This window comes from Equus caballus, chromosome 16 (genome assembly GCF_041296265.1).
Source record: "Equus caballus isolate H_3958 breed thoroughbred chromosome 16, TB-T2T, whole genome shotgun sequence".
In the NCBI taxonomy this organism is placed as follows: Eukaryota; Metazoa; Chordata; class Mammalia; order Perissodactyla; family Equidae; genus Equus; species Equus caballus.
The window spans coordinates 42,235,456-42,260,333 of NC_091699.1; the positions used below are offsets into that span (position 1 = coordinate 42,235,456).

Here is a 24,878-nt window from a genome sequence, read left to right on the forward strand (position 1 = left end):
TTTTTTTTTTTTTTTTTCTGCTTTATCTCCCCAAACCCCCCTGATACATAGTTGTATATCTTAGTTGCAGGTCCTCCTAGTTACAGGATATGGGACGCCGCCTCAACGTGGCCTGATGACGGGTGCCATGTCCACGCCCAGGATCTGAACCCTGGGCCGCTGCAGCGGAGCACGTGAACTTAACTATTCAGCCACGGAGCTGACCCCTCTCTGGCTATTTTTAATATTTTCTCTCTTTCCTTGTTTGACTGTATGCCTAGTGTTTTTGTTTTGTATTTGTCCTGCTTGGGATTGGCTGCACTTGTTGAATTTGTGGATTGATGTTTTTCTCCAGAAAATTCTCAGTAATTATCTTTTAAAATATTTTTTCTGTTCTATTTTCTTTCTCTTGTCCTTTTGGAACTCCAATTACATGTATGTTAGACCATTTTATTTTGTCTCACATGTCTGTTATTATGTTTTTAATTTGTTTATTTCATTTTTTATTATTTATGCTTTAGTTTAGATACTTTTTATTGACCTGTCTTAAAGATTAATGGTCCTTTCTTTAGCTTTGTCCAGTCTGCTGACAAGCATATCCAATGAATTCTTAATTTCACATATTTTATTTTTTCAGTTTTAGTGTGTCCAATTTTATTTTATTAAGAGATCTCATTTCTTTGCTTAAATTCTTCACCTATTTTCTGTCATATTGTCTATTTTCTTTTATACATTTATAAAAGTTATTTTAATGTCAATGTCTGCTAGTTATGACATCAGGGTCATCTGCAAGTTTGTTTTGTTTACTGTTTTTTCTCTTGATCATCAGCTATTTCTTATGATTTGTAAATTTTGATTTTATGTTAAAAATGGTGTATAAAATACTTTAGAGGCTAAATTGGTATTATTTTCCTGCAGAAAAACCATCTTGTTCCTTTGTCAGATAGCTAGATTAAGCTGCTGGTCAATTCAATCAGGAGTTGACCTAAGCCAGAGTTTTGTTGAAGCATTATTTAGCTTTGGTTTACCTCTGGTTTTAAATGTCTTTAGAGTGAGAATTGTCCTGCTGTATTATAGGGGCCTCCCTCTAGCAGTGTTTTGGCATATAAACATCCCAAGGCTAAGGAAGTCTCTCTCTGTGTGCCTTTCTGCCTAAGCCCTTGATTTCTTGTGTCACCTCACACTCAGCAAAAGTGTAGGCAGTAGGGAGAACCAGCTTTGTGTTTGAGCCTCTCCAGATTCAAATCTGTCACACAAGCCCAAATGATTATTAAAATCTCTGTTGGAGTCTCCTTACTTCAGCAAAGTTCCTCTGCCTATAGCAGGCCCAATCCAGTGCCCTCCTATGTCCACACCTGGAAAATGCAACGGCAAGATTAGCTGTTGATTTGTGCTCACCTAGGAAATGTCATCCTTTTCTGAAATTTAGATCCTTTAGACTTATTTGTATCCCAAGTGCTCCTGTATCTTTAAAACTGTTGTGATTTTTTTAGCCTCTTTGTTTATTTCCACTTACTGCAGTGTGAAGGATTGTTTAGCATATCGTTCTATATCTTAACCAAAAGTGAAATTCTGCAAAACACTATTAAAAGGAGTGTTTTTTTCATGCAGCTTATACCCAATACTATGATGCTATGATTGTTAATAACTTATAATAAGGAATACTAATATTTTAAAGTATTTTAATTCTATTTGTTCCTCTTGTTAATTAAATAAATAAAGCTTTAAGAAATAATTTATCAATATAAGAAGATACAATTTTCTTATTTCTAAATGAAAAGTCTGCATTTATAAGGCATGTATGACATGGTTTATAATATCATTTTGTAGAAATGCATTCTATTTTTCTTTTATTTTAGGAATTTTTGGAATGTGCTCATGAAGCCTGCAAAGCACATAATCTTCAGCCTGTTAAATTTTTTATTGAAAAAATGATTCAGACATATGAAATGATGATTGTTAGACATGGGTAAGATTATAGATTATCATTGTCTGCCATAGTTAGATGTTATTTTTTATTAAACCATTAAAACAACTAAAATATGTGACCCAAAAGACTCAGCAAACTTTGTATGCTGAATAGGCTAGGGAGCAAACACTCCCCACACCCGAATTCCAATCCCAGTGGCTTAAAAACAAAGGTTTATTTCTCTCTCATGCTACAGATCTAACAAGGATTGGTAAAGAGTACTCATTCAATGATGTAGCACTAATTACCATCACAATTTGCCCTTTTGGTCATCAGATATTTTATTCACTCTCCTTCATGCACGTAAAATGCACTCTTCCCTTCCCAGGGAGACAACCTAAAAGTTCTGGTCAATCAATGAACAGACTCAAAGTCTAGAATCTCTGGGTGATGCATGATAGTTTCTGTGTCAGATTTGGAAGTTGTTCCTCTTGATCCTATAAACTAGAAAAACAAGTTATCTGCCCTCCACACATACAGTATTGTATTAGTGGGTTTACCAGAACAGAATTATCAGAGCTAATCTCCCACTCAGAAATTGAAGAATAGGAGACACAGCTAACACTGGTCGGTAGCAATACTGAAACCCAGCAGGGAATGTAGGGAGGGTCCCAATTCCAGAAAGAGATTGACTGTGAAGCTAATGGAGTTTAAATTTCAGGATCTGTCACTTGTAGGGGCCCCTCCAAGGAGTTATAATCATTTTGTACACAAAATTTATTGTATAGTGTGTCATTAAAGTGGCGGTGAACATTTCATAATTACATGAAATGCACTCATAATTACATTTTTTTTTTTCCCTTGGAAAGCCTCCCCCACCAATTGTATAAACTTAAAGCCACATAAAACCTGGATCCATTTATGCTTTATTTTGCTCCCTGGGAGGGGCTTTCCAATTAACTGTTCTCCATGGACCTTGGTTCAACCTCCTGAGAGGTCTTTCCATTTTCTTTCCTGGTCACACATGGAGTAGACAATAGAGAAAATGTCTTCAAGAGCTGAGAAATGTTTTTAGCCTGCTTCCTACCTAAAGAAAGTTGAGGTCTCAAAGGTCATGATTTTTTTTTTTTTTCCTTTTTCTCCCCAAAGCCCCCCGGTACATAGTTGTGTATTCTTCGTTGTGGGTTCTTCTAGTTGTGGCATGTGGGACGCTGCCTCAGCGTGGTCTGATGAGCAGTGCCATGTCCGCGCCCAGGATTCAAACTGACAAAACACTGGGCCGCCTGCAGCAGAGCGCACGAACTTAACCACTCGGCCACGGGGCCAGCCCCTCAAAGGTCATGATTTTTTTAAAGGCAGAATTTCTTTTTAAAAATCTTCGTATAATGTAAAATTTCAACATATACAAAAATAGAGAATAGTACAATCAACCCTCATGCATCCCATACCTGAGGATGATTTTTAAGTCTTAAACATTCACATGTATTTTAGCCTAAACATGTGGTTTCTTTGTCAGTAAACTCTCTCAAAAACTTAATAAGCTTCTTATCTATTTGGTTTCAGGCAGCTCCGTGCGCCAGTAGCCAAAACTACATCCTTATTATGTCATAGCTTTCTGTATTTCCATGTAGTATCCTTAAACTATCAGGCTTAATTGAGAGGCCGCACCCTTCATCTCTTTTCCCTGAATTATGTTATCCTTCTGAAATGATTACTAGGAACCATATTAATCTTTCGTAGGTTTTTGTAAAGTGAAACAGTGTCCCTTGATTTGATCCTTGATGCTAGGCTGAGTAGATGTTTGTTGTTCAAAGGTTTTTTCAATTCATCTTTCACAAATTGGAGATGAGAATAAGTTGCCTCGTTCAATCATGCAAATTCATGAATTTCTGGACTCCCTCTATTCTCTTTCATTCCAGCTTGAAACTCGCCATTTTTTTCTGGGCTCATTTCTTTCTTGTAGTTCCTTGTTAAATGCAGCCATCAGGTGCCATTATATACTAATAATATTCTGTTCACTCTCCTTTTCCCCTAAAACTACAATTTCATTAGGTATATTATCTATCTTCCAGGTTATCTCAAGGGATAAGTTTACCAAATGTTTCATCATTGTGTAACATTAATTGCTAATCTTTTAGCCTCTGATAACAATTAATTTGCCACCCATGACCTGGCCTTTAAGCCAATGCCATATATTTTCATCTTTTTTATTATATCAAGAATACCTTCCGCCTTCTACATACAAATTTGTGTCAGTAAGGATGGGCTAGGTTATTTTGTTGAGGCAATCAGCACTCAAATCTTAGTGACTTAAAAATGAAGGTTTATTTCTCATTCATGCTGTGTCCATTATAGATTAACAGCAAGGTTCTGCTCATCTTCATTACTCAGGGTCCCAGTCTGTTGGGGCAGCCACCATCTCAGCATTATGGGTCACAGCTGTGCTAGAGGGAAAAGAGAGAGCTCAGTAAGGTCCCTCCCTGGCAATTATCTATTCCCTCATAGAAGTAACACCCCTCATTTCCACTTATTACTCATTAGTCACCTAGTATTTCCATGAGAGGGAGAGGAATCCTACTATGTGCCAGGAGAGAGGAGATTCAGAAGTATTTGGCAAAGAGCACTAATAATTACTCTTGCAAGTGAAGACTTAGGGAAAGGGAATCCTTCCCACTCCTCTCCTTAGAAGGCCCCAAGTTATTTTTTTAATTTTATTTTAAGAGTATACAATTGTTAAGTTTTCATTTTCATTTGGAGATTTTTTATTATATTCTCTTTTATAGATAATGGTATTAATGTAGAGAATTTGATTTAGAGATCAATCAGTTCAGAAGTTAAATATATTTTCCTTGTGTATGAGAAAAATCCATATAATTTCAAAAATTACATGTAGTAACCATATAATTTATCATAGGGTAAAATTTTAAATACTAGTATGTAGGCAAATAATTTAATTTACAATTATTTTTTAGGATCTTATTGTACAATTATTTCTTTTCCTTCATAGTTTTATGTTAGTAGGAGAGCCTTTTGCTGCTAAGACAAAAGTTCTGCATATGCTGGCTGATACTCTAACTCTAATGAATGAACGTGGCTATGGAGAGGAAGAAAAGGTCATTTATAGGACTGTAAACCCCAAATCCATTACTATGGGCCAACTTTTTGGACAGTTTGACCCAGTGTCTCATGAGGTAATCCAAAGTGTAAACATTCTCAAGTCTTATTGACAATGCATATTAAACCAAGAAATTTGAAATGTTTTCTTATTATCACTTTATAGTTTTGTAAAGGAAGCTTTCCAACTCTTCCTTTTTTCCTCCTCAGTGGACTGATGGTATTGTGGCTAATACTTTTAGAGAATTTGCCTTATCAGAAACACCTGACCGGAAATGGGTTGTATTTGATGGTCCCATTGACACTTTGTGGATAGAGAGCATGAACACAGTATTGGATGATAATAAAAAGGTAAACCATGATGATTAAAAGCAAAACAGATGCACAATAGGAATATACCTAACACTACTGGATCATAAACTTAAAAAATGGTTAATATGGTAAATTTAATGTTATATGTTTTTTACCAAAATTTACAAAAGCAAAGCAGGGCCAGCCCCAGTGGCCTAGTGGTTAAGTTCAACAGCCCAGGTTGGGTTCCTGGGCTCAGACCTACACCACTTGTCTGTCAACGGCGGTGTTCTGGCAGTGGCTCACCTACAAAAAGAGGAAGATTGGCAGCAGACGTTAGCTCAGGGTAATCTTCCTCAGCAAAAAGAAAAAAAATCAGATAGAGACATGCTTAAGCAATTTTGTGTTCAACAATTAATTGACTATGACAATAAAGGCTGCAGCAAGTTGAATAAAGTTTATAAATTATCTTTTCAATGAAAACTATGCTGTCATAAATCTTTACTTAATTTTTTTATAGAATGAAAATATGTTGTATTAAAATTACTGTCTTGGGGCCAGCCCATTCGTGCAGCGGTTAAGTTTGCACGTTCCACTTCTTGGTGGCCCGGGGTTCGCCAGTTCGGATCCCGGGTGCGGACATGGCACTGCTTGGCAAAAGCTATGCTGTGGTAGGCGTCCCACTTATAAAGTAGAGGAAGATGGGCATGGCTGTTAGCTCAGGGCCAATCTTCCTCAGCAAAAAGAGGAGGAGGAGAGGAGTTAAGTGACTCCAGTCTTATGGCTTCTTACAAAACTTTGAGTTAAGATTTTAGGAGAAAATAAAAGGGCTTCATTCCTTTTTGAAGACATTGAATGCTTCAGTGCTTATATGTAGAACATTGCCTTAGAAGCTGTGAGATATACAAAAAAACTAGAAAATGGAAGTCTTCTAGTATTTATTTTAATTGAGAGGTAACATACATAGAGTATAAAATATGCACTAAGTTTAGATTTAGATTTTTTTTTACGTATGGGTATACTGACATAACCATCACCTAAAGATGTGTAAAATTTCTTGCACCCTACAAACTTCACTCCTGTCCCTTCCCGACTGATATACCCTCCCCCAGGAGAATCACTATTCTAACTTCTGCTGTGATAAATTAACTTTGCTGGTTCTTGAATTTCATGTAAATGGAAACCTACTCTTTAGTATTTTCCTTCTCTTCATCAGTATATTATCTGTGATATTCATGTTGTTGTAGTTCCATTTTATTGATTGATTTATTCTTTTTATATCTGTATTAGTATTCTGCTGTATGAATATATCGCAATTTATTTTCATACTTACGTGAAATAACTACACTACTAAATAAGCAAATTAATTTAATTAGCATTCAAACATATCCTCCCGTACTTTATAATAGATGGGTAGTCATTTTTTCATATTCTTTCTTTCATTTATTCAGTCATATTGATTGAGCTAAGGGGGGAAATTAAACAGACAAGAAGTAGTGATGATTCAGAAGAGAGGGGTTAATCAGTAGAGTCAAGTCTAAGGATTCAGAGCCAGGTGAAAGGATCGTCTCCTACTGGAGGAAAGGGAAGCAGGAGAGGATAGGGATAGATACAGGCAAATCTATGGATTTGATGGTGGAAATCTGAAGGGAAATCCTTCTGATGATTTATTTTTTCTTTGTGAAGTGTTAGGCCCTGGTTCTTTGCACACTTGAGGGAAAAGGGGAAGATTTAAATTAGCCGTTATTTAAATTTTATTTAATTAATTTATTAATTTTATTTTGTTAGCTAAAATTAAATATAAATAGCCACACATGACTACTGGCTAGCATATTGGAAGTTCCAGCTCTAGACCATTCATTTATTTTACAGATAAGAAACAGATTCAGAAATGTTAAATGTAACATTGTTGACATACAACTACATAGGGGCAAGACTGGGATGAGAGTGATGATTGTAGAAGCAGAGAAGAAACACTGAAAAATAAATGAAGAGGAAGAATTTAAAAGACTTAGTAATGAAATTAATTTGGAATATCAATAACTAATAATAATTATTAAAATTATTAAAAGTTAACGATAATTCCAAAGGTAGAAGTCAAGGAGATTGAGAAGATAGGATGGCTTTAATAATAATGGATAAGAAAGGAATTTGGTGGAAAGGGAGCAGTTGATAAATTCAGTTTTTTACATATTTGAGCAAAGAGGAACGTTTTAGATTAAAAGAAATCAAGGGGAGATAGCAAACATAATACATGGTCTTTGATTGGATTTTGGTTTGAATAAATCAGTTGAAAAGACATTTCTGGTACAACTGAGGAAATTTGTGTATTGGCTGAGCATTTGATGATATTAAGGAATTATTGATAATTTCGTTAGATGTGATAATGTTATTGTGGTTATATGGAAAAGTCCTTATTTTTCAGAGATGGATATTGACATATTTGGATGTGAAGTGCCATGATATGTGTAATGCTCTTTAAAAATGCTTAAAAAAAGATGAAGCAAACATGGCAAAATGTTAACATTGGTTAAATCTAGGAGATGGGTATTGAGTGTTCATACTATTCTCTATTTTCTATTTTCTTTAATAAAAAGGTCTTCTGACAGCTATATAAAATCAGAAGTATTTCATTTAATTTTATTGATAAAAAGAACTGAGATTTGGGTAGGGTTTTACAGTTTTTGCAGTATGTCATGTAGTTCCCCTCCCCCCTAACTCTATGAGAGAGAAATTATCTCTGTTTATAGATGAAGAGGCTGAGACTCAGGATGTTAAGTGTTTGCTTACCTAGTAAGTAATTGACAGAGCTAATCTAGAATTACAATTTTCTGGCTTCCATTCTAATACTTATTCATTATATCACAGGATATACATTATCTGATAAATAGAATAAAATTTTATCTGAGAAGTTTGAGATTTTTTAAGATAAACATTTGAAAAATAATTGCCTTTAGCTTTGCCTTATGAGTGGGGAAATCATTCAAATGTCTCCTCAAATGAGCCTCATCTTTGAAGCAATGGACCTTTCCCAGGCTTCGGTAAGTTCATAATTTAATATGAGTAGTTTGTTTATTTGTTCATTTATTCATTCTTTCATTTAATCAATAACTATTTTTTGTTGGGTGTCAGAAGATGACTTAGGCACTAGAAATACAAAGATGAATAAGGCAGTGTATGCTTATTTAGGGAAGATGAGAAGTGTGCTGATAAATAATCCCAGTATAGAGCTACATGTTAAGTGCCCTAAGAATATGGGGGGGGCGGTGAGCCTCCTCCATATATACAACAGGTGAATACAAGAGGGGAATGGGTAGAGGAGGACCATGGAAAATGTTTAAGTGTTTGATCTGGTTTTGAGGGATAACACTTCTCCAGGGAGATTGGTTGGGGCCAGGCGTTTCAAATCATGGCAAGATGGTATGTAAAGACCTGAAGCCATGACATGTCCAGGGAACTGTAACTGCAAATAGTTTCATCTAATGTGTGTGAGGCTGTAGAGGAAGACAGGAGCCAGATCATGAGGGGCCTTATAAGTCATGCAAAGAAGTAGTTAATAGCTTCCAGGTACTACTGGTATAAAAGCAACATTAGAAAAAGAAAACTTGTCTATTTTTTCTAGCCCGCCACCGTAAGCCGCTGTGGTATGATTTATTTGGAACCTTCACAGTTAGGATGGGAACCGCTTATGTCTTCATGGTTGAACTCACTGAAGGGACCGCTACAAGAACCAGATCATCAAGCTCTTCTGAAAGCACTTTTTCACTGGTTAATACCGCCCACTTTGAGGGTTCGTAAGAAAAAATGCAAGGTAACACCGTAATTTTCTGACTCACTCAAGTTTCTTTAGTTTCCCGTTCAAGTTTATGAAGTGTGAAGTCACAATGGTAGAATAAATAACTAAAATCAGTTTCACCTTAGACATTTAGTATCCACTTTTTAAAATTTGAAATATTTGTTGTGACAATCAGTGATTTACATGCAGTTGTAAGAAATAGTAGAAAGATCTCATGTACACTTCACCCCGTTTCCCCCAATGGTAACATTTGGAAGACCATATTATAATAGCACAAGAAGGATATTGACATTGATGCTATCGACTAATCTTATTCAAATTCCCTTAGTTTTGTTTGCACTCAGGTATATGTGTGTGTGTGTGTGTGTGTGTGTGTATGTGTGTATGTATGTTTATCCCTCTAGGTTGTTGTTTTTTTTTCTTCTGCTTTTTCTCCCCAGTACATAGTTGTATATTCTAGCTGTGGGTCTTTCTAGTTGTGGTGCGTGGGCCACCGCCCCAGTGCGGCCTGATGAGCAGTGCCATGTCCGTGCCCAGGATCGGAACCAGTGAAACCCTGGGCTGCCCAAGCGGAACGCATGAATCCAACCACTTGGCCTTGGGGCCGGCCCCTGGGTTTTATTTTTTTAATTTTTTAAAGTAAAAATTTTGCAACAACATGGACAAATAAAAATATTTGAAGTGTACAACATGATGATTTGATATACATATACATAGTGAAATGATTACTATAGTCAAGGTAATTAACATGTCATCTCCTCAAATAGTTACTGTATTTGTGTGTGTGTGAGAGAGCACCTGAAATCTACTCTCCTAGCAAATTTCCAGTACTGATACAGTATTATTAACTGTAGTCATCATGCTGTACATTAGATCTCTAGACTTACTCATCCTGCATAACTGCAACTTTATACCCTTTGCCTAATGTCTCCCAATTTCCCTGACCTCCCCACGCCTGGTAACCACTGTTTTATTCTCTGGTTTTATGTGTTCAACTTTTAGTTTCTCCACATAAGTGAGATCATGCAGTTTCTCCATTCGATGTCTGGCTTATTTCACTTATGATAATGTCTTCAAGGTTCATCCATGTTGTTCCAAATGGCAGGATTTCCTTCTTTTATAGGGCTGAATAATATTCCATTGTATACATATACTACAATTTCTTTATCCATTCATCCATCAGTGGAAACTTTGTTTTCATATCTTGGCTATTGTGAATAATGCTGCAATGAACATGGGACCACAGATATCTCTTTGAGGTACTGATTTCATTTCTTTTGGGTATATACCCAGAAAAGGGATTGCTGTATCATATGGTCGTTCTATTTTTAGTTCTTTGAGGATTCTCCATTCTGTTTTCAATAATGGCTGTACCAATTTACGTTCCCACCGACAGTGCAAAGGGTTCTCTTTTCTCCACATCCTCACCAAGACTTGTCATCTTTTATCTTTTTGACAATAGCCATCCTAACAGATGTGAGGTGATCTCTTACTATGGTGTTGATTTGCATCTCCCTCACGATTAGTGATGTTGAATGCTTTTTCATATACCTGTTGGCTGTTTTTATGTTTTCTCTGGAAAAAAATGTCTATTCAGGTCCTTTGCCTATTTTTAAATTGGGTTGTTTGTTTTACTGCTATTTGGTTGTATGAGTTCCTTGTATATTTTGGATATTAACCCCTTATCAGATATATGGTTTGCAAATATTTTCTCAATCCATAGGTTGCCTTTTCATTTTGTTGATTGTTTCCTTTGCTGTATAGAAGCTTTTAGTTTGATGAAGTCCCACCTGTTTATTTTTGCTTTTGTTGCCTGAGCTTTTGGTGTCATATCCAAAAAATCATTGTCAAGGCCAATGTCAAGGAGGTTTTTCCCTATATTTTCTTCCAGGAGTTTTATGATTTCAGATTTTACGTTTAATTCATTTTGAGTTGATTTTTGTGTGTGGTGTAAGATAAGGATCCAATTTCATTCTTTTACATGTAGATACTCAATTTTCCCATCATTTATTGAAGAGACTATCCTTTCCCCATTGTGTGTTCTTGTTGAAGATCAGTTGGCTGTATATGCTTGGGTTTATTTCTGGGCATTCCATTCTGTTCCATTGGTTTATATGTTTGTTTTTATGCCAGTACCCTACTGTTTTGATTCCTAGAGCTTTGTAATGTAATTTGAAATCAGGAAGTGTGATGCCTTCAACTCTGTTCTTTCTCAAGATTATATGCCATTGGAATTTTTGTAAGGATTGCATTGAATCTGTAGATCACTTTGGGTAGTACGCACATTTTAACAATGTTAATTTTTTCAGTTCATGAACGTGGGATAATCTTTCCATTTATTTGTGTCTTCTTCAATTTTTTTCATTAATATTTTATAGTTTTCAATGTATGATCTTTCACTTCTTTAGTTAAATTTATTCCTAAGTATTTTATTCTTTTTGATGCTATCGTAAATGGGGTTGTTTTCTTGATTTCCTTTTCAGATGGATCATTGTATAAACAAATGCAAGTAATTTTCATATTTTGGTTTTATATCCAGCAACTTTACTGAATTCGTTTATTAGTTCTAACAGGGTTTTTTTGTTTTTTGTTTTGCATGAGGTCTTTAGGGTTTTCTATATATAGGATCATGTTATCTGCAAACAGAGATAATTTTACTCTTCCTTTCTGATTTGGATGCCTTATATTTCTTTTTCTTGTCTGATTGCTCTTGTTAGTACTTGTTGAAGAGAAGTGGTGAGATTGGGCATCCTTGCCTTGTAACCAGATCTTAGAGGAAAAGCTTTCAGTTTTTCCCCACTGATTATTATTTTAGCTGTGGGCTTTTCATAAATGGCCTCTATTGTATTGAGGAGATTTCCTTTCATATCTATTTTATTGAGAGTTTTTGTCATGAATGAGTGTTGAACAGAAAATGCTTTTTCTGAATCTATTGAGATGATCGTGAGGTTTTTATCTTTCATTCTGTTAATGTGGTGTATCACATTGATTGATTTGCATATGTTAAACCAACTTTGCTTCTCAGGAATAAATCCCACTTGGTGTGATGTATAGTCTTTTTGATGTATTGTTGAATTCAGTTTGCTAGTGTTCATTGAGGATTTTTGCATCTATATTCATCAGAGATATTGGCCTGTAGTTTTCTTTTCTTCTGGTGTCTTTGTCTGGTGTTGGTATTAAGGTGATGCTGGCTTCATAAAAATGAGTTTAGAAGTATTCCCTCTACTTCTATTTTTTGGAAGAGTTTAAGAAGGATTGGTATTAATTCTTCTTTGAATGTTTGGTAGAATTCAGCCATGTAGTCATCTGGTCCTGGTCTTTTCTTTGTTGGGAAGTTTTTGATTACTACTTCAATCTTCTTATTTCTTATTGGTCTATTTAGGCTTTCTGTTTCTTGTTGATTCAGTCTTGGTAGGTTATCTGTTTCTAGGAATTTATCCATTTCTTCTAGGTTCTAGGTCTGATTAGTTTGCATGTAATTGTTCATGATGGTCCGTATGATTCTTTTTATTTCTGAGTCATCCATTGTAATGTTTTCTCTTTCATTTATGATTTTATTTGTTTGAGTCTTCTCTCTTTTTTTCTTAATCTATCTAAGGTTTATTGATTTTATTTATTTTTTCAAAACACCAACTCCTAGTTTTGTCAACTTTTTCTATTCTCTATTTGATTTATTTCTGCTCTGCTCTTTATTATTTCCTTCCTTATGCTAACTTTGGGTTTAGTTTTTTCTTTTTTTAGAGGTGTAAAGTTAGGTTGTTCACTTGAGATCTTTCTTCTTTTTTAATGTAAACGTTTATTGCTATAAATTTCCTCAAAGTACTGCTTTTAATGCATCTCATAAGTTTTGGTGTATTGTCTTGCCATTTTCATCTCAAGATAGTTTTTGATTTTCATTCTGAATTCTTGTTTGATCTAGAGGTTGTTCAAGAGTGTGTTATTTAGTTTCCATGTATCTGTGAATTTTCCTGGTTTCTTGCTGTTATTGATAACTAGTTTCATTCTGTTGTGATTGGAAAAGATATTTGATATAATTTCTATTGTAAATTTGTTGACTTGTTTTGTGACCTAACATGTGATCTATCCTGGAGAATGTTCCATGTGAACTTGAGAAGAATGTGTATTCTTCCGCTGTTAGGTGGAAAGCTTTGTGTATGTCTGTTAGGTCCGTTTGGTCTATAGTATTGTTCAAACCACTGTTTCTACATTCTGCTATCAGGATGAAGATTCCGAAACAAAAATTCATTCCATTTATTCCCCTACTTAAAACCCTCCATTGGAACCCTATTTCTCTTAGCATGAGATCCTTAATGCAGATGATAAATCCTTTCAGTATCTGACCCTTGTCTACTTTGCAAGCCTTATTTCTTGCCATTCCTCTTTCACACCCTATTTTCATATCCTACAGAATCCCCTTGATACTCTGTGTCCACTTACATCTCCATTTCTGTGTATATGCACTTTCCCCTGCCTTGAGCATCCTTCCCTTCTGCACCTGGCTAACTCATTTTCCTTCCAAATTCAGTTCAGCTCTTACTTCATCTGGGAAGCCTTCCTTGACTTATTTCTTTCCTGTTTCCCTCCTTGTCCTGCTCCCTAGGTCTGTACTAATTGTTTATCCCAAATACTTTAGTAGCCTCCCCTCACCCTGGGACTTCCTCTATTGTGTTATCATTATACCATATTATTTTTGTCTATTTAATTTCAATATCACTCCTTTTCAGAGATCATGTGGTTTTTTTCCCATATCTCCTAGCTTGGTATATAGGTACAGTATGTTTTTCATAAATGTTTGTTGACTAAATAATTGAATGAATGGCTGTTAGAGACTTCATTTCTGCTATCCTGAGAACATTATTTATTCTCTTACAGTAGCTAGTTTTCATTTCTCAGAGATTTTAGAATAAGAATATATTATCTATAATTGTGTGATATAACATGCTAAACTAAAATATTTGAGAGATGTTTTTATCAAGCCTGTGATTTAAATCCTTTAAATGTCATAAAGACCTTATGGAAACCATGTATGCTTTTATCAGTTTTTTAAATGAAATATTTATCTTTTTGTATTCTCCAAATAAGATGAAAGTAAAGAAAAAAGTATCATCCTTTTTACTTTGCAGGAACTGATTCCTACAAGTGATAGCAATGTGGTTGTATCTCTCACACGCCTCTTTGAAGTATTACTCTGTAACGTGGTAGAAAATGACCCTACAAGCAAGCACATTCGTGTTTGGATTATGGTTGGTTTTATACTTTATGTGGTTTATTAATTATAGAATCAAATATGCCCTTGGCCGATGATACTTGTATCGAGAAAGACATTCTAGGATCCAGAGCTGTTTTTTGGTGAGCACCAAAAGAATAGTTGAAGGTGTTAAAGTTGCCCTGACTTGGTATTCTGATTTAAAAAAATACTTCAGAGAAAGTACAGTATATCAGAATGAAGCAAAACTATCGTATTATTTATGAAAGAATAATTTGATAAACACTTACTAAGGTGACTTGATATTAATCCAGTACGGACTTTAGGTGAATTGACTTTGTCTTAATGTTAAGCAAGAATGTAGACTGCAACAAGCGGGCTACAAAAGACCAGGAGCAGGCAGCCACCAGCTGGGTGGAGCGTCACGGGCAGAATCCATAAAGCACATGGGTAGGGAGGAGTCAGTGGTCCAGTTTAGCTAACGTCTGGAGGTCAAGAAAGGCCAGAGAACATGGCTATAAGGGAACCAAAGGAAAAGAGTGTTTTATTCTCTTCCCTGGTCTATGCTACTTTCCATCCACCACCTTATTCCTGAGTGCCTCGATCTCCTCTACTCACTTCTGCTCTGTGGTAATAGCAGTTCCCTCCCATTGTTTTCCCTTCACCTTTTTGCCACAGAAAGTCTTCTACCTCAGACATCTCACATTCCAGGGTTCCCTGCTAACCATAATCTCTCCATTTTCTCCTCCCTTTTTGCCTTTATTTTCCTTCACTTTGGAAGAAATTGAACAGACATGTTTGAAGTATAATTTATTTGTATCCTTTTTCCTCCCTAAGTTTAGAACTGTCTTTCACAGAACTAGTTTTTAATATTTTTCCATACCTATCAGTGTTACCTTGTTATAAAATAAAAATATCCTAGGAATAGTTCACCTCTATAACTTTCACGTTGTGTACTTTCTGAAAATTTTCATTCTGTTGGTAAACCTAAACTCCTCTGAAATTTTTAACAGTTCAGAATCACTTTTAGCGACTCATGTAGATTGATACCTGCTTGAAAATTTCCTCTCTTCAAATATATTTGATATGTTTTTTTAACTCGATAAGGCATGTACCTAGAGCAAAATTCATAAGGCAACAGTAGATTTGCCCTCCATACCAGTTCCCCAGCCACCCTCACGGCCACCACTACTACCAGTGCCTTGTGTAGCCTGCTAGAGGCATTTGATGCGTACTCTCTTTTATTCGTAAACATTTTTTACACATTTTAACATACTATGCATCCTGATTTGCATCTTTTCTCACAGTATACCTTGGAGATCGTTCCGTATCAGTACTTATAGAGTTATCTTCTTTTTTAACAGCTACATGTATTCCAGTGTACGTAGCATAATCCAATTAAGCAGACCCCTATTGGAGAACAGTTGGGTTGCTTCTGATCTTTTGTGATCACAAACAGTGCTGTAGTGAATATTCTTACACATATATCATTTTAACAGATGAGGATACGTTTGAGGATAAATTCTTAAAAGAAAAATTCCTAGGTCATTTGGCATGGGCATTTTAAATTTAGATAGATAGTGCCAGAGAAATGACTCTTTATGTGACTAAGCTGTGTTCCATTTCACTTTGTTTATAAATCTGACCTTTTCCAAGTAGGTTAACCAGGACTTAACGTGTTAAATTTTAGTTAATTTGTTAAAAATTTCTTTTAAATAATTAGTTTAAATTAAACTTTTAAAAAAAATTTTTTTAACCAACAGGCTTGCTTTATATTTTCTTTGATTTGGTCCATTGGAGGAAGTTGTGATACAGATGGTCGTGTTGCTTTTGATGTTTACATACGATTAATCCTACTGGGAAAAGATGAAGACAACCCAGTGCCTGACTCTGTGGGTAAATGGGAATGCCACTTTGATGAAAAAGGCCTGGTCTATGACTACATGTATGAGGTATGACATACAATGCTTATCATAAGCTATAAAACATAAAATCTTAGATCAACAGACAAAATGGGGTTCCCATCCTAGAGTTATTTTGAGTCCTATGGTTAGTGTTTTAGTCCCTTCTCTTTAGTTTCTCCTCTTATAACTTGTGGACAGTATAGATAAACTTGCTTTAGCAATATTTTATAATTTGAGATTTAAATTAATTTTAAACAGCAAGCCTTTGAATAATCATTTGATTCATGCAAATTTTACTTCACAGAGCCATAAGATCTGGATAGAGCCTTAAACACAATTTTACTGAAATCTCAAGGTTTGTAGATAAAGAAGGAAACTCAGCAAGGCAAGTGGCTAGCAGAACCAGGACTTGAACCCAGCTCTCCTGACTGCCAGTGCAGAAATCTTTCCCCAAAACCATGCAAACACAGAATTTTAAGAATATGACCAGAAAGAGAGTTTCATCCTCATTAGTCACAGTGGAAAGTCAATAAAACAATCTGTAACACTAAAAAATCAAGAGGTAATAACTAAGCATATTCTTTAAGAATTGGAGGTGAATACCAAAATATCCAGCTTAAAGAGGTAAAAGTAGTTGCTACTAGAGAGGAGGAAATGAGAGTGAGAAATTGCTGTTTTTCTTAACCTTGTAAAACTTTTGTCTCTAAAATATGCACATGTATAACTTTGTTAAAATAAAAGCTAAAACCTAAAAAATTAAGAATATGAATTACTAAAAAACATTCACCCAAACTTGCAAAATTGCCACCATCCAGACAGATTATATCCATGTACGACTTGCTAGAAAGTAGGAAAAGACTCTTAGATGCCAGCCATAACACTGGAGCAGGGACCAAGAGACCTACTACTTTGCTTGTTGGTGAGAGGCCTTGGGATCTCCAGGGAAGGGCAGGACCACCTGCAGAGAAAGAGAAGAGTGAGGGGACGGGTGGATTAGGGAGGCACTCGGCGTGTCAGGACAGCAGCTATTTAGCCACTGGTTCAGAAGAATTTCAATATTGTAACAATGCCAGTATGCCCTGGCTGAATATCAGCCTGGATCAGAATGCCAAAGAGAATAATTTTAAAGAAAAAAATGTAGTGAGTTCATTCGATATTTTGCTTCTAGTTAGATTATTGCTCCTTTACTTTAAACTATGAAAACACGAAGCCAAAGTCCAGTAAATTGTAACTTGAGCTATATGAGAGTGGCTCCCAAATAAATACTTGACATATCAAAAGGATATCTTGAAGATATTTTGGGAAGATTAGAGTATTAAGAGGGCATAGAGGCAAAAATATCTGACATTCTAGATACGATGAATTTATGATAACTAAATTTCATTAAGTTCTTCAGGTTATCATTGAAAAGGAAAATTAATCTAAAGAAAAATGTGTATTTCTTAAATTGGGTGGTGGATTCATGGGTGCTTATTGATCTGCTTCATGACTTTAAAATGTTATAGTCATTATTTTGGATGAATCTAATATTTCATAATAAGAAAGGGAAAAGATTAAAGTTTTTAAAAGCAAATATAACAGTGTGTTAAAAAGAGCCTTTCAGATATCAAGTGCATGGTTATAATACTTTAAAACTTATGTTCTTTTGTAGTTGAAAAACCGAGGTCGCTGGCTCCATTGGAATGAATTAATTAAAAGTACTAATTTAGGAGATAAACGTGTCAGGATTCAAGATATCATAGTGCCTACAATGGACACAATTAGATACACATTTCTAATGGATTTGAGTATTACCTATGCAAAGTAAGAAACTCTGTTATAAACATGCATTTTAACTAGAACAGTGCCATTTTATTAGGATCATCGGGTTTTTGAAGTAAAGTTTGAGGTCATCCATCTTCAGATAACTGGGACCCTGGGGAACTAATTGACATGTCCACAGTGACATCTGTTACTTGTGGCACACCTTGAATCCAGGTTTCCTAGTGCCTACCCCAAGACCGTTTCCATCATACTTTCTTGCCTCATGAGCCACCTTGCATTTCTTTTATTTATAATAACAGACAAGAATTCAGTTGCAGTGTTATTGTTAAAAAGGTATGCATTCTATTGAAAGGTTCACTGCACTCCTGAGGTATCAGACTAACCGTGATCCACATTCTGCCACTATATTTAGCATTTTTCAAATATCTCCTATGCCAGTTAAGATTAAAAACTCAGACTTAAATCAAAAGAGCACATCAAAAAAGAGTACATGAAACTGATTAGAAGCCTAGCACGCACCATAGGCATATCTATACCAACTTTCTTAGTAACATTTTTGTAGTTAATTTTTCTTTTAAAACTTTAGGCATAATTTATCATTAATACTATTTAAGCTAGACGAGCTTACGTAATATGCATGAATGTCATGTTTTGTTTGTTTTTGATAAAGAACCTGGTTCTGAGTGAATTTTGTGACAATTTTATCTCGTTTAATTAAAAAAACAGGAAAAATAGCTTATGAGGGAACATTATTTTATCCCTATTTTGTACCTGTAGTTGCATTTTTGCATTTAGAAGCTAGTATTACAAACTTTCTTAGGGAAGAAAGGCACTTGTCAACTCTGGGGAATGCCTATTACAGGAGTTATTTTGTGCCATGAACCATTTGTCAGAATAATGGTTTTAAATGAATAAGTACAAACATAAGATTACAAGGAAAGCACATCATGAAATATATTTATTAAAATATTTAACAAATTTGGGCTAGAGTATTAATACATGTGCTTCTTTGTTAACACATTAAATAAGATCTAGCGGTCTGATGACTATCATAATTTTGAAGAAGTAATAGGTGTGTTATTTTAAGATATCTGTAGCAATTGTAATATTTAGGATAATGTCTTAAATATTTCTCTTGGTGACAAAGACACAGGTCCTATTAATACGACTGCTCCAATTTAGTTAAGAATAGTGAAAGTAAAGATAAAAACCTTTTGTCATCCCATTTCACATGTTCTCTGAATATTGTCTAAGAATGTCTTCAGTTTGTCCATGGACCCCAAGCTAAGGATAGTATTTATTTGATAAGATTATTTTAATAAATAGTTTTCCATAAAGCAAGTGTTACCAGACTGGGAGATGTAGATGAATTCTCAGGGGCCATTAGTTCTAAAAGAATTTTATGTTATGCTCCAGTGATAATTTTAAAAATTAGTATTAGCATAGTTTGGGTCACTTAGATGACCCCTTATAACTGAATACTGCTGCTCCGTTTTAGTGCCAGCCTTTGAGTTTATCTTTAAGGGTTTGGGGTGGTGCCCAGTTATCACTCAAAGTGACAGTGTTTAATTTTAATTCAGTATTTCTCAAACCGAGATTCCTCAGAGTTCTGTGAACATAAACTCATAGGATTTTTTTCCCTTTAAAACTGGTTATGATCGCTCAAGAATGAGAAACTCTGCTTGAAGCCTCACTGAATGGAGAATTTCTTAGAGTTTGCTTTTAGACAAGTATTTTTAGTTAGTAACTCTGTCATGATTCTAAAATGCTATTAACCGGTATACATAACTATTAGCTTTAGAATTCACTGTGATTTAGTTTCTCACAAAAACTTTATGCTATTGAGATAACTGTGAAACAGCCTAAACCTATCTTACTGTCATCATCTTATTAGTCTATTCCGCACTGCACCTGCTTGCCTGTATGTCTCACTAAAAAGTACTGCATCACTTTTCTGAGCAGACAAAGTCTGACTGTCTTTTGTGAAAGGTTAAGCATGTTATCACTTGTTTTATGAGTGTTTTTGCATACAGGAATTTACATCTATTCAAATAATGGTTTGTTAGTAATAGTAAGCAAAAATGTGTGCTGGTCATTACTTTTACTAGTCTTTCATGAAATAACAATGATAGATTAAAATGTGAGTTTTTAGATGAGGATGATTTGATTGTCATTTACGTTTTCAACTAATTCCAACCTCTTTTAGTAGGAATGTGTTCTGACTTTTTCCCCTTTTGAATGATGTGTTCATTGTTTTCATAAAGGCCACTGCTTTTTGTGGGTCCAACGGGTACAGGAAAGTCAGTGTATGTGAAGGATAAGCTAATGAATCACTTGGAAAAGGACCAGTACTTTCCTTTTTATGTTAATTTCTCTGCACGGACCAGTGCCAACCAGGTTCAGGTTAGTTTAAAGCCAGAAACATGGGTCTATAATTATTAATCTTTTTTGCCTTATTTGATTAGTATTTAAAATTGCATATTAAATGAGTAGCTGTGGAAATCTTCTATGAATTTAAATAAAACATCAAAACTTTTATTTTTGGTGGTACAAGTTTTAAAAATCAAGTTTAAAGGACAAAAGTTCAAGAAAACATTTTTGCATTAATACTGGATTATTGAGCTTTGTCACCTTTTTTTTAAGCTGGAGAAGAAGGAACAACTGATTTCTTAACTAGAGAAAGGTATGTAAGAGAAGGGAGGGGGAAGAGAGAGAAAGAAAGAGAGAACTTTTGATCGTTCTTTCTAGACTCTCTTAAATCGTTTTTAGGGACATTTACTGTTTACTGAAGTTCTGTCAGTGAAAGATCTTTCAAACCATAGACTATTACATGACCTTCTGTGACAGGTACCATGTGGCTATGCATCCCATTCTTTTTTTTTTTTTTAATTTTTATTTTTTTCGGATGTACATCATATTTCAAATTCTGGATACATTACATCATGTTCACCACCCGAACACTAATTATAGTTATGCATCCCATTCTTCACCCCCAAATGTTCCCAGATGAAAGTACTCCATGAGACCTTTCTAATCACCATTTTTATCATCCATTCCTAAATTTATGTGTGTACATTCTCTCCTGGCCTATAGAGTTCATTTCCATTGTTTTAAGCCTATAGAATTCCTTAATTTTCTTAATTTCAAAATCTTACAAATTTAGATTACACTTTTAGATATTGAGTAAGTTAAGGTTAATAGATATCTTGGGGTATCTAATGAAGAAATATTTCACGTATGTGCACATATATAAAAATTATAATATAAATATTATATAATATAAATATAATATGTATATATGTAACAATTTTGAATACATAGAAGGATTTCAATAAATGCTCTTTGAATGATATTGAACATGAAGTTTGGTATCACTCTAAAAAATGAGTAAACACACATGCACATAGTGCTGCTTGGCATTATTTCCTTACGTGATTAGACTGTTAAATGCCTTTTTTTTTTCTGGTGTTAAGTATGGCTTTAAATATACTACTCTTCCTTCTTTATATTTTAGAATATTATTATGAATAGATTGGATAAAAGACGCAAAGGAGTTTTTGGACCACCTATGGGAAAGAAGTGTATAATTTTTATAGATGACATGAATATGCCTGCATTGGAGAAATATGGAGCTCAACCTCCTATTGAATTATTACGACAATTTTTTGACTGCGGGAATTGGTAACTATTTAATTGAAGTTTTAATTAGCCATGCTGAAGTCATTTCTTTGTTCTCTTTTTCTATTTTATTTTACTTTTTTATCTTTTATTTTTTTTTAAGATTGGCACCTGAGCTAAAAACTGTTGCCAATCTTTTTTTTTCTGCTTATTCTCCCCAAATCCCCCTAGTACATAGTTGTATATTATTTAGTTGTGGGTCCTTCTAGTTGTGGCATGTGGGACGCCTCCTCAGCATGGCCTGATGAGTGATGCTGTGTCCATGCCCAGGATCTGAACCAGTGAAACCCTGGGCCACTGAAGCAGAGCGCATGAACTTAACTACTTGACCACAGGGCCGGTCCCCTATTTTTTTTCACCTTTAATCACAAATTTATTCCCAAATGTTATCAGTAAGGTGTTTTATCAACACAAATAATTCATAGTCAATCTACAAATCAAAATTGGGGTGAGTTTATTATGAGCCAGTTTTGAGAACTATAGCCTGAGAGAATGCTTCCACCAAGGCAAGAAGCACTCCAAAGAAGCGGGGTGTACAGAGTGGTTATATACCATCTTGAAACAAGGAACATACATCACATATGACAGGAATATCTCTTTTACTACTGTCACGAGATGCTTTGCTAGCACAGCAGGTCAGTGGTCACAAGATGAGCACAGCAAGCCAGTGGTCAGCAGATCATTGGTCACGAGATGAGGACAGTAGGTCAGTAATTAATTCTTAGTTTCTGGGAAGAAATGCCTATCTATAAGGAAGTGCTGATATGGAGGAAAGGCAACATCCCTATCTTTCAGGGCATCATTCTCGGCTTTGGGATATTGTATATCTCTTTTTCTGTTTTAGTTTCTCACATTAAAGGAAAACATATTTAAAGTTATTTGTGGAAGGAAATGGTTGCTCAGATTTTCCTATATGTTACAGAAATTTTTGGAAGACTTTTCTAGACCTTTTTACACCATTCTTTCCTGTGAATGTGTGAGTTAGATAAATGGGATAAATTATCCAGTATTGGAAATGTGTTTATTCAATAATATAGTAAATTCTTTCCTTTTCAACTGTTATTTTCAATTATTGGAAATAACTTACAGATTACATCTTTCAAAGTACCATTCCCCCAGGGCTGAGAATTTGTGGGTAGTTTCCAACCTAAGTAACCGTAATCAGTACCCTATGTTTCCACCATTTTCAATTCTCTGTATTTTCTGTGACTGTTTGGAACCACCATAGTTTTGAGATAGTTTGGTTTTGACGGCAATTTCATAGATAACTCTTCTGCTCCCTCCACCTGAATTTATGATGAGATGATCAGTTTCCAACATGTTAAGACATTGTATCTTTTAGTGAGGATTAGTAATTCTTCATTTACTCCTCTTAAATATACTTTCCTAATCCCCAATATGCCATGATTTTTATTTCAAGGTAAAGACTGACTAATTTTGAAGTGAATAAATTTTTGTTATTACTGAAAACCCTTAGAATCCTGCCTCCAGGAGATGACCACTGTTAATAGTGCATTCCCCATTCCTCCCAGGTTTTTTTTCTATATAAATATGTTTTTATTTTTTAAAAACATAGACTCATATTACACATAATGTTTTGCAACTTATTTGCACTTAAATGTTGATCTTGAACACCTATCCATATTATTTGTCTCATTCATTTTATTGGCTATTATAATACCGTTTAGTTGTGTGGATCTTGCCATAATTTATTTAACCAGTCCCCCATTGACAGTTATTAGCATTGTTGCCAAAAATCAAGTCATATTTTTATAATTCTAGCATACTGTAAGACTAAGGACTGGCTATATAGATTTCTCCCACCCCACTTTTTGCTTCAATATTAAAGGACTTAATGGCCTCTTGGATATAGGCACCTTTTCACTCTGAGTGGTTCTAACTAAAGTGAGCTATTTATAAAGTCCTTTCTGATGAAAACTTCTTTGGAGCATTGTTATTTCCTAATTGGTTCCTTTTTATATAACAAAAGTGTATAGGTACTACGTAGACATCCTTATGTGCTCTGAAGATAAGATTTGAAATGAGAAAAAGAAATCAGGACTTTGCTGTAAGTAGGATGACTATATGAGTTATTTTTCAAACTGGGACATTTATGAGAGTAGAAGGGGAGAATTATTAATAATTACTCCAGGACAAGCACAAACCAGAATTGTCCTAGGCAAAATGGGGCATATGGTCACCCTACTTATAACCAGCTACAAACAGGATTGATCTCTCATCCATGTTTATGGTGTTAGAGTGAGAAGAGAAAAAACAGAGAGTCAAATTGGAAAGAAGAATAGGAGAAAAGAAAGGGATGCACATGAGGAAGGGACATTCTAGAGACCCAGAATCTGGGCAACAGAATCAGTGTCACTGAAAAGAGAAATAGAATGCTGCTTTTAAAAAAGTTCCCTCCACAGATTGGTACTTGCCTTAGGCAGGGAGTGGGAAGTGGGTGAAGTCGGTCAAAAGGTACAAATTTCCAGTTATAAAATGAATAAGTCATAGGGATGATATGCATGGCCTGGTGACTATAGTTATTAATACTCGATTGCATATTTGAAAGTAGCTAGGAGAGTGGATCTTGAAAGTTCTCATCATACAAAAAGCAATTTTGTAACTGTGTATGGTGATGAGCGTTAACTGGACTTACTGTGGTGATCATTTTACAATATATATGAATATGAAATCATTACATTGTACATCTGAAACCAATATGTCAATTATACTTCAATTAAAAACAGAAATAAAAATTAAAGGAACCCTTTAAAAAACAGTTCTCTCCTACTCCAAGTATAATCTAAAGTTCTTCCTTTTAGACAAGGTAAAATTGGATTAAGTTTCTAGGGAGATCTACATTTCAGTCCATCTTATTGGCTTTATAACTGATTGTTTTGGAATCTTTATATTTTCAAGGTATGACCTTAAGGACACAAGTAAAATCACATTGGTTGACATAGAGCTGATTGCTGCCATGGGTCCTCCCGGTGGTGGAAGAAATCCAGTTACTCCTCGTTTTATTCGACATTTCAACATCTGCACTATTAATACTTTTAGTGATGAAACTATGGTTCGCATATTCTCATCAATTGTAGCATTCTATCTTAGGACTCATGAATTTCTTCCAGAATACTTTTTAATTGGGAACCAAATTGTCAGTGGGACCATGGAGGTGAGCAAATAATGCAATACAAAATGTTTTAGTATTTCATATTTCCCTTATTTGGTCCTTAC

At 34.9% G+C, this 24,878-nt stretch overlaps 1 protein-coding gene across 3 annotated transcripts in view; it reads left to right on the forward strand.

The window, feature by feature from the left end:
* The window catches only part of DNAH12 (dynein axonemal heavy chain 12), a 221,142-nt gene that overhangs the window by 98,439 nt on the left and 97,825 nt on the right, over positions 1-24,878 (forward strand). For all 3 annotated transcript variants that reach the window (XM_023620217.2, XM_070237332.1, XM_070237333.1), the window contains 11 exons: positions 1,839-1,948; positions 4,896-5,079; positions 5,213-5,353; positions 8,251-8,334; positions 8,916-9,104; positions 14,213-14,332; positions 16,059-16,247; positions 17,851-18,002; positions 20,228-20,366; positions 21,478-21,644; positions 24,561-24,816. In XM_023620217.2, coding sequence (XP_023475985.2) covers positions 1,839-1,948; positions 4,896-5,079; positions 5,213-5,353; positions 8,251-8,334; positions 8,916-9,104; positions 14,213-14,332; positions 16,059-16,247; positions 17,851-18,002; positions 20,228-20,366; positions 21,478-21,644; positions 24,561-24,816 — 1,731 coding nt within the window. The remainder of the gene's footprint in view (positions 1-1,838; positions 1,949-4,895; positions 5,080-5,212; positions 5,354-8,250; positions 8,335-8,915; positions 9,105-14,212; positions 14,333-16,058; positions 16,248-17,850; positions 18,003-20,227; positions 20,367-21,477; positions 21,645-24,560; positions 24,817-24,878) is intronic.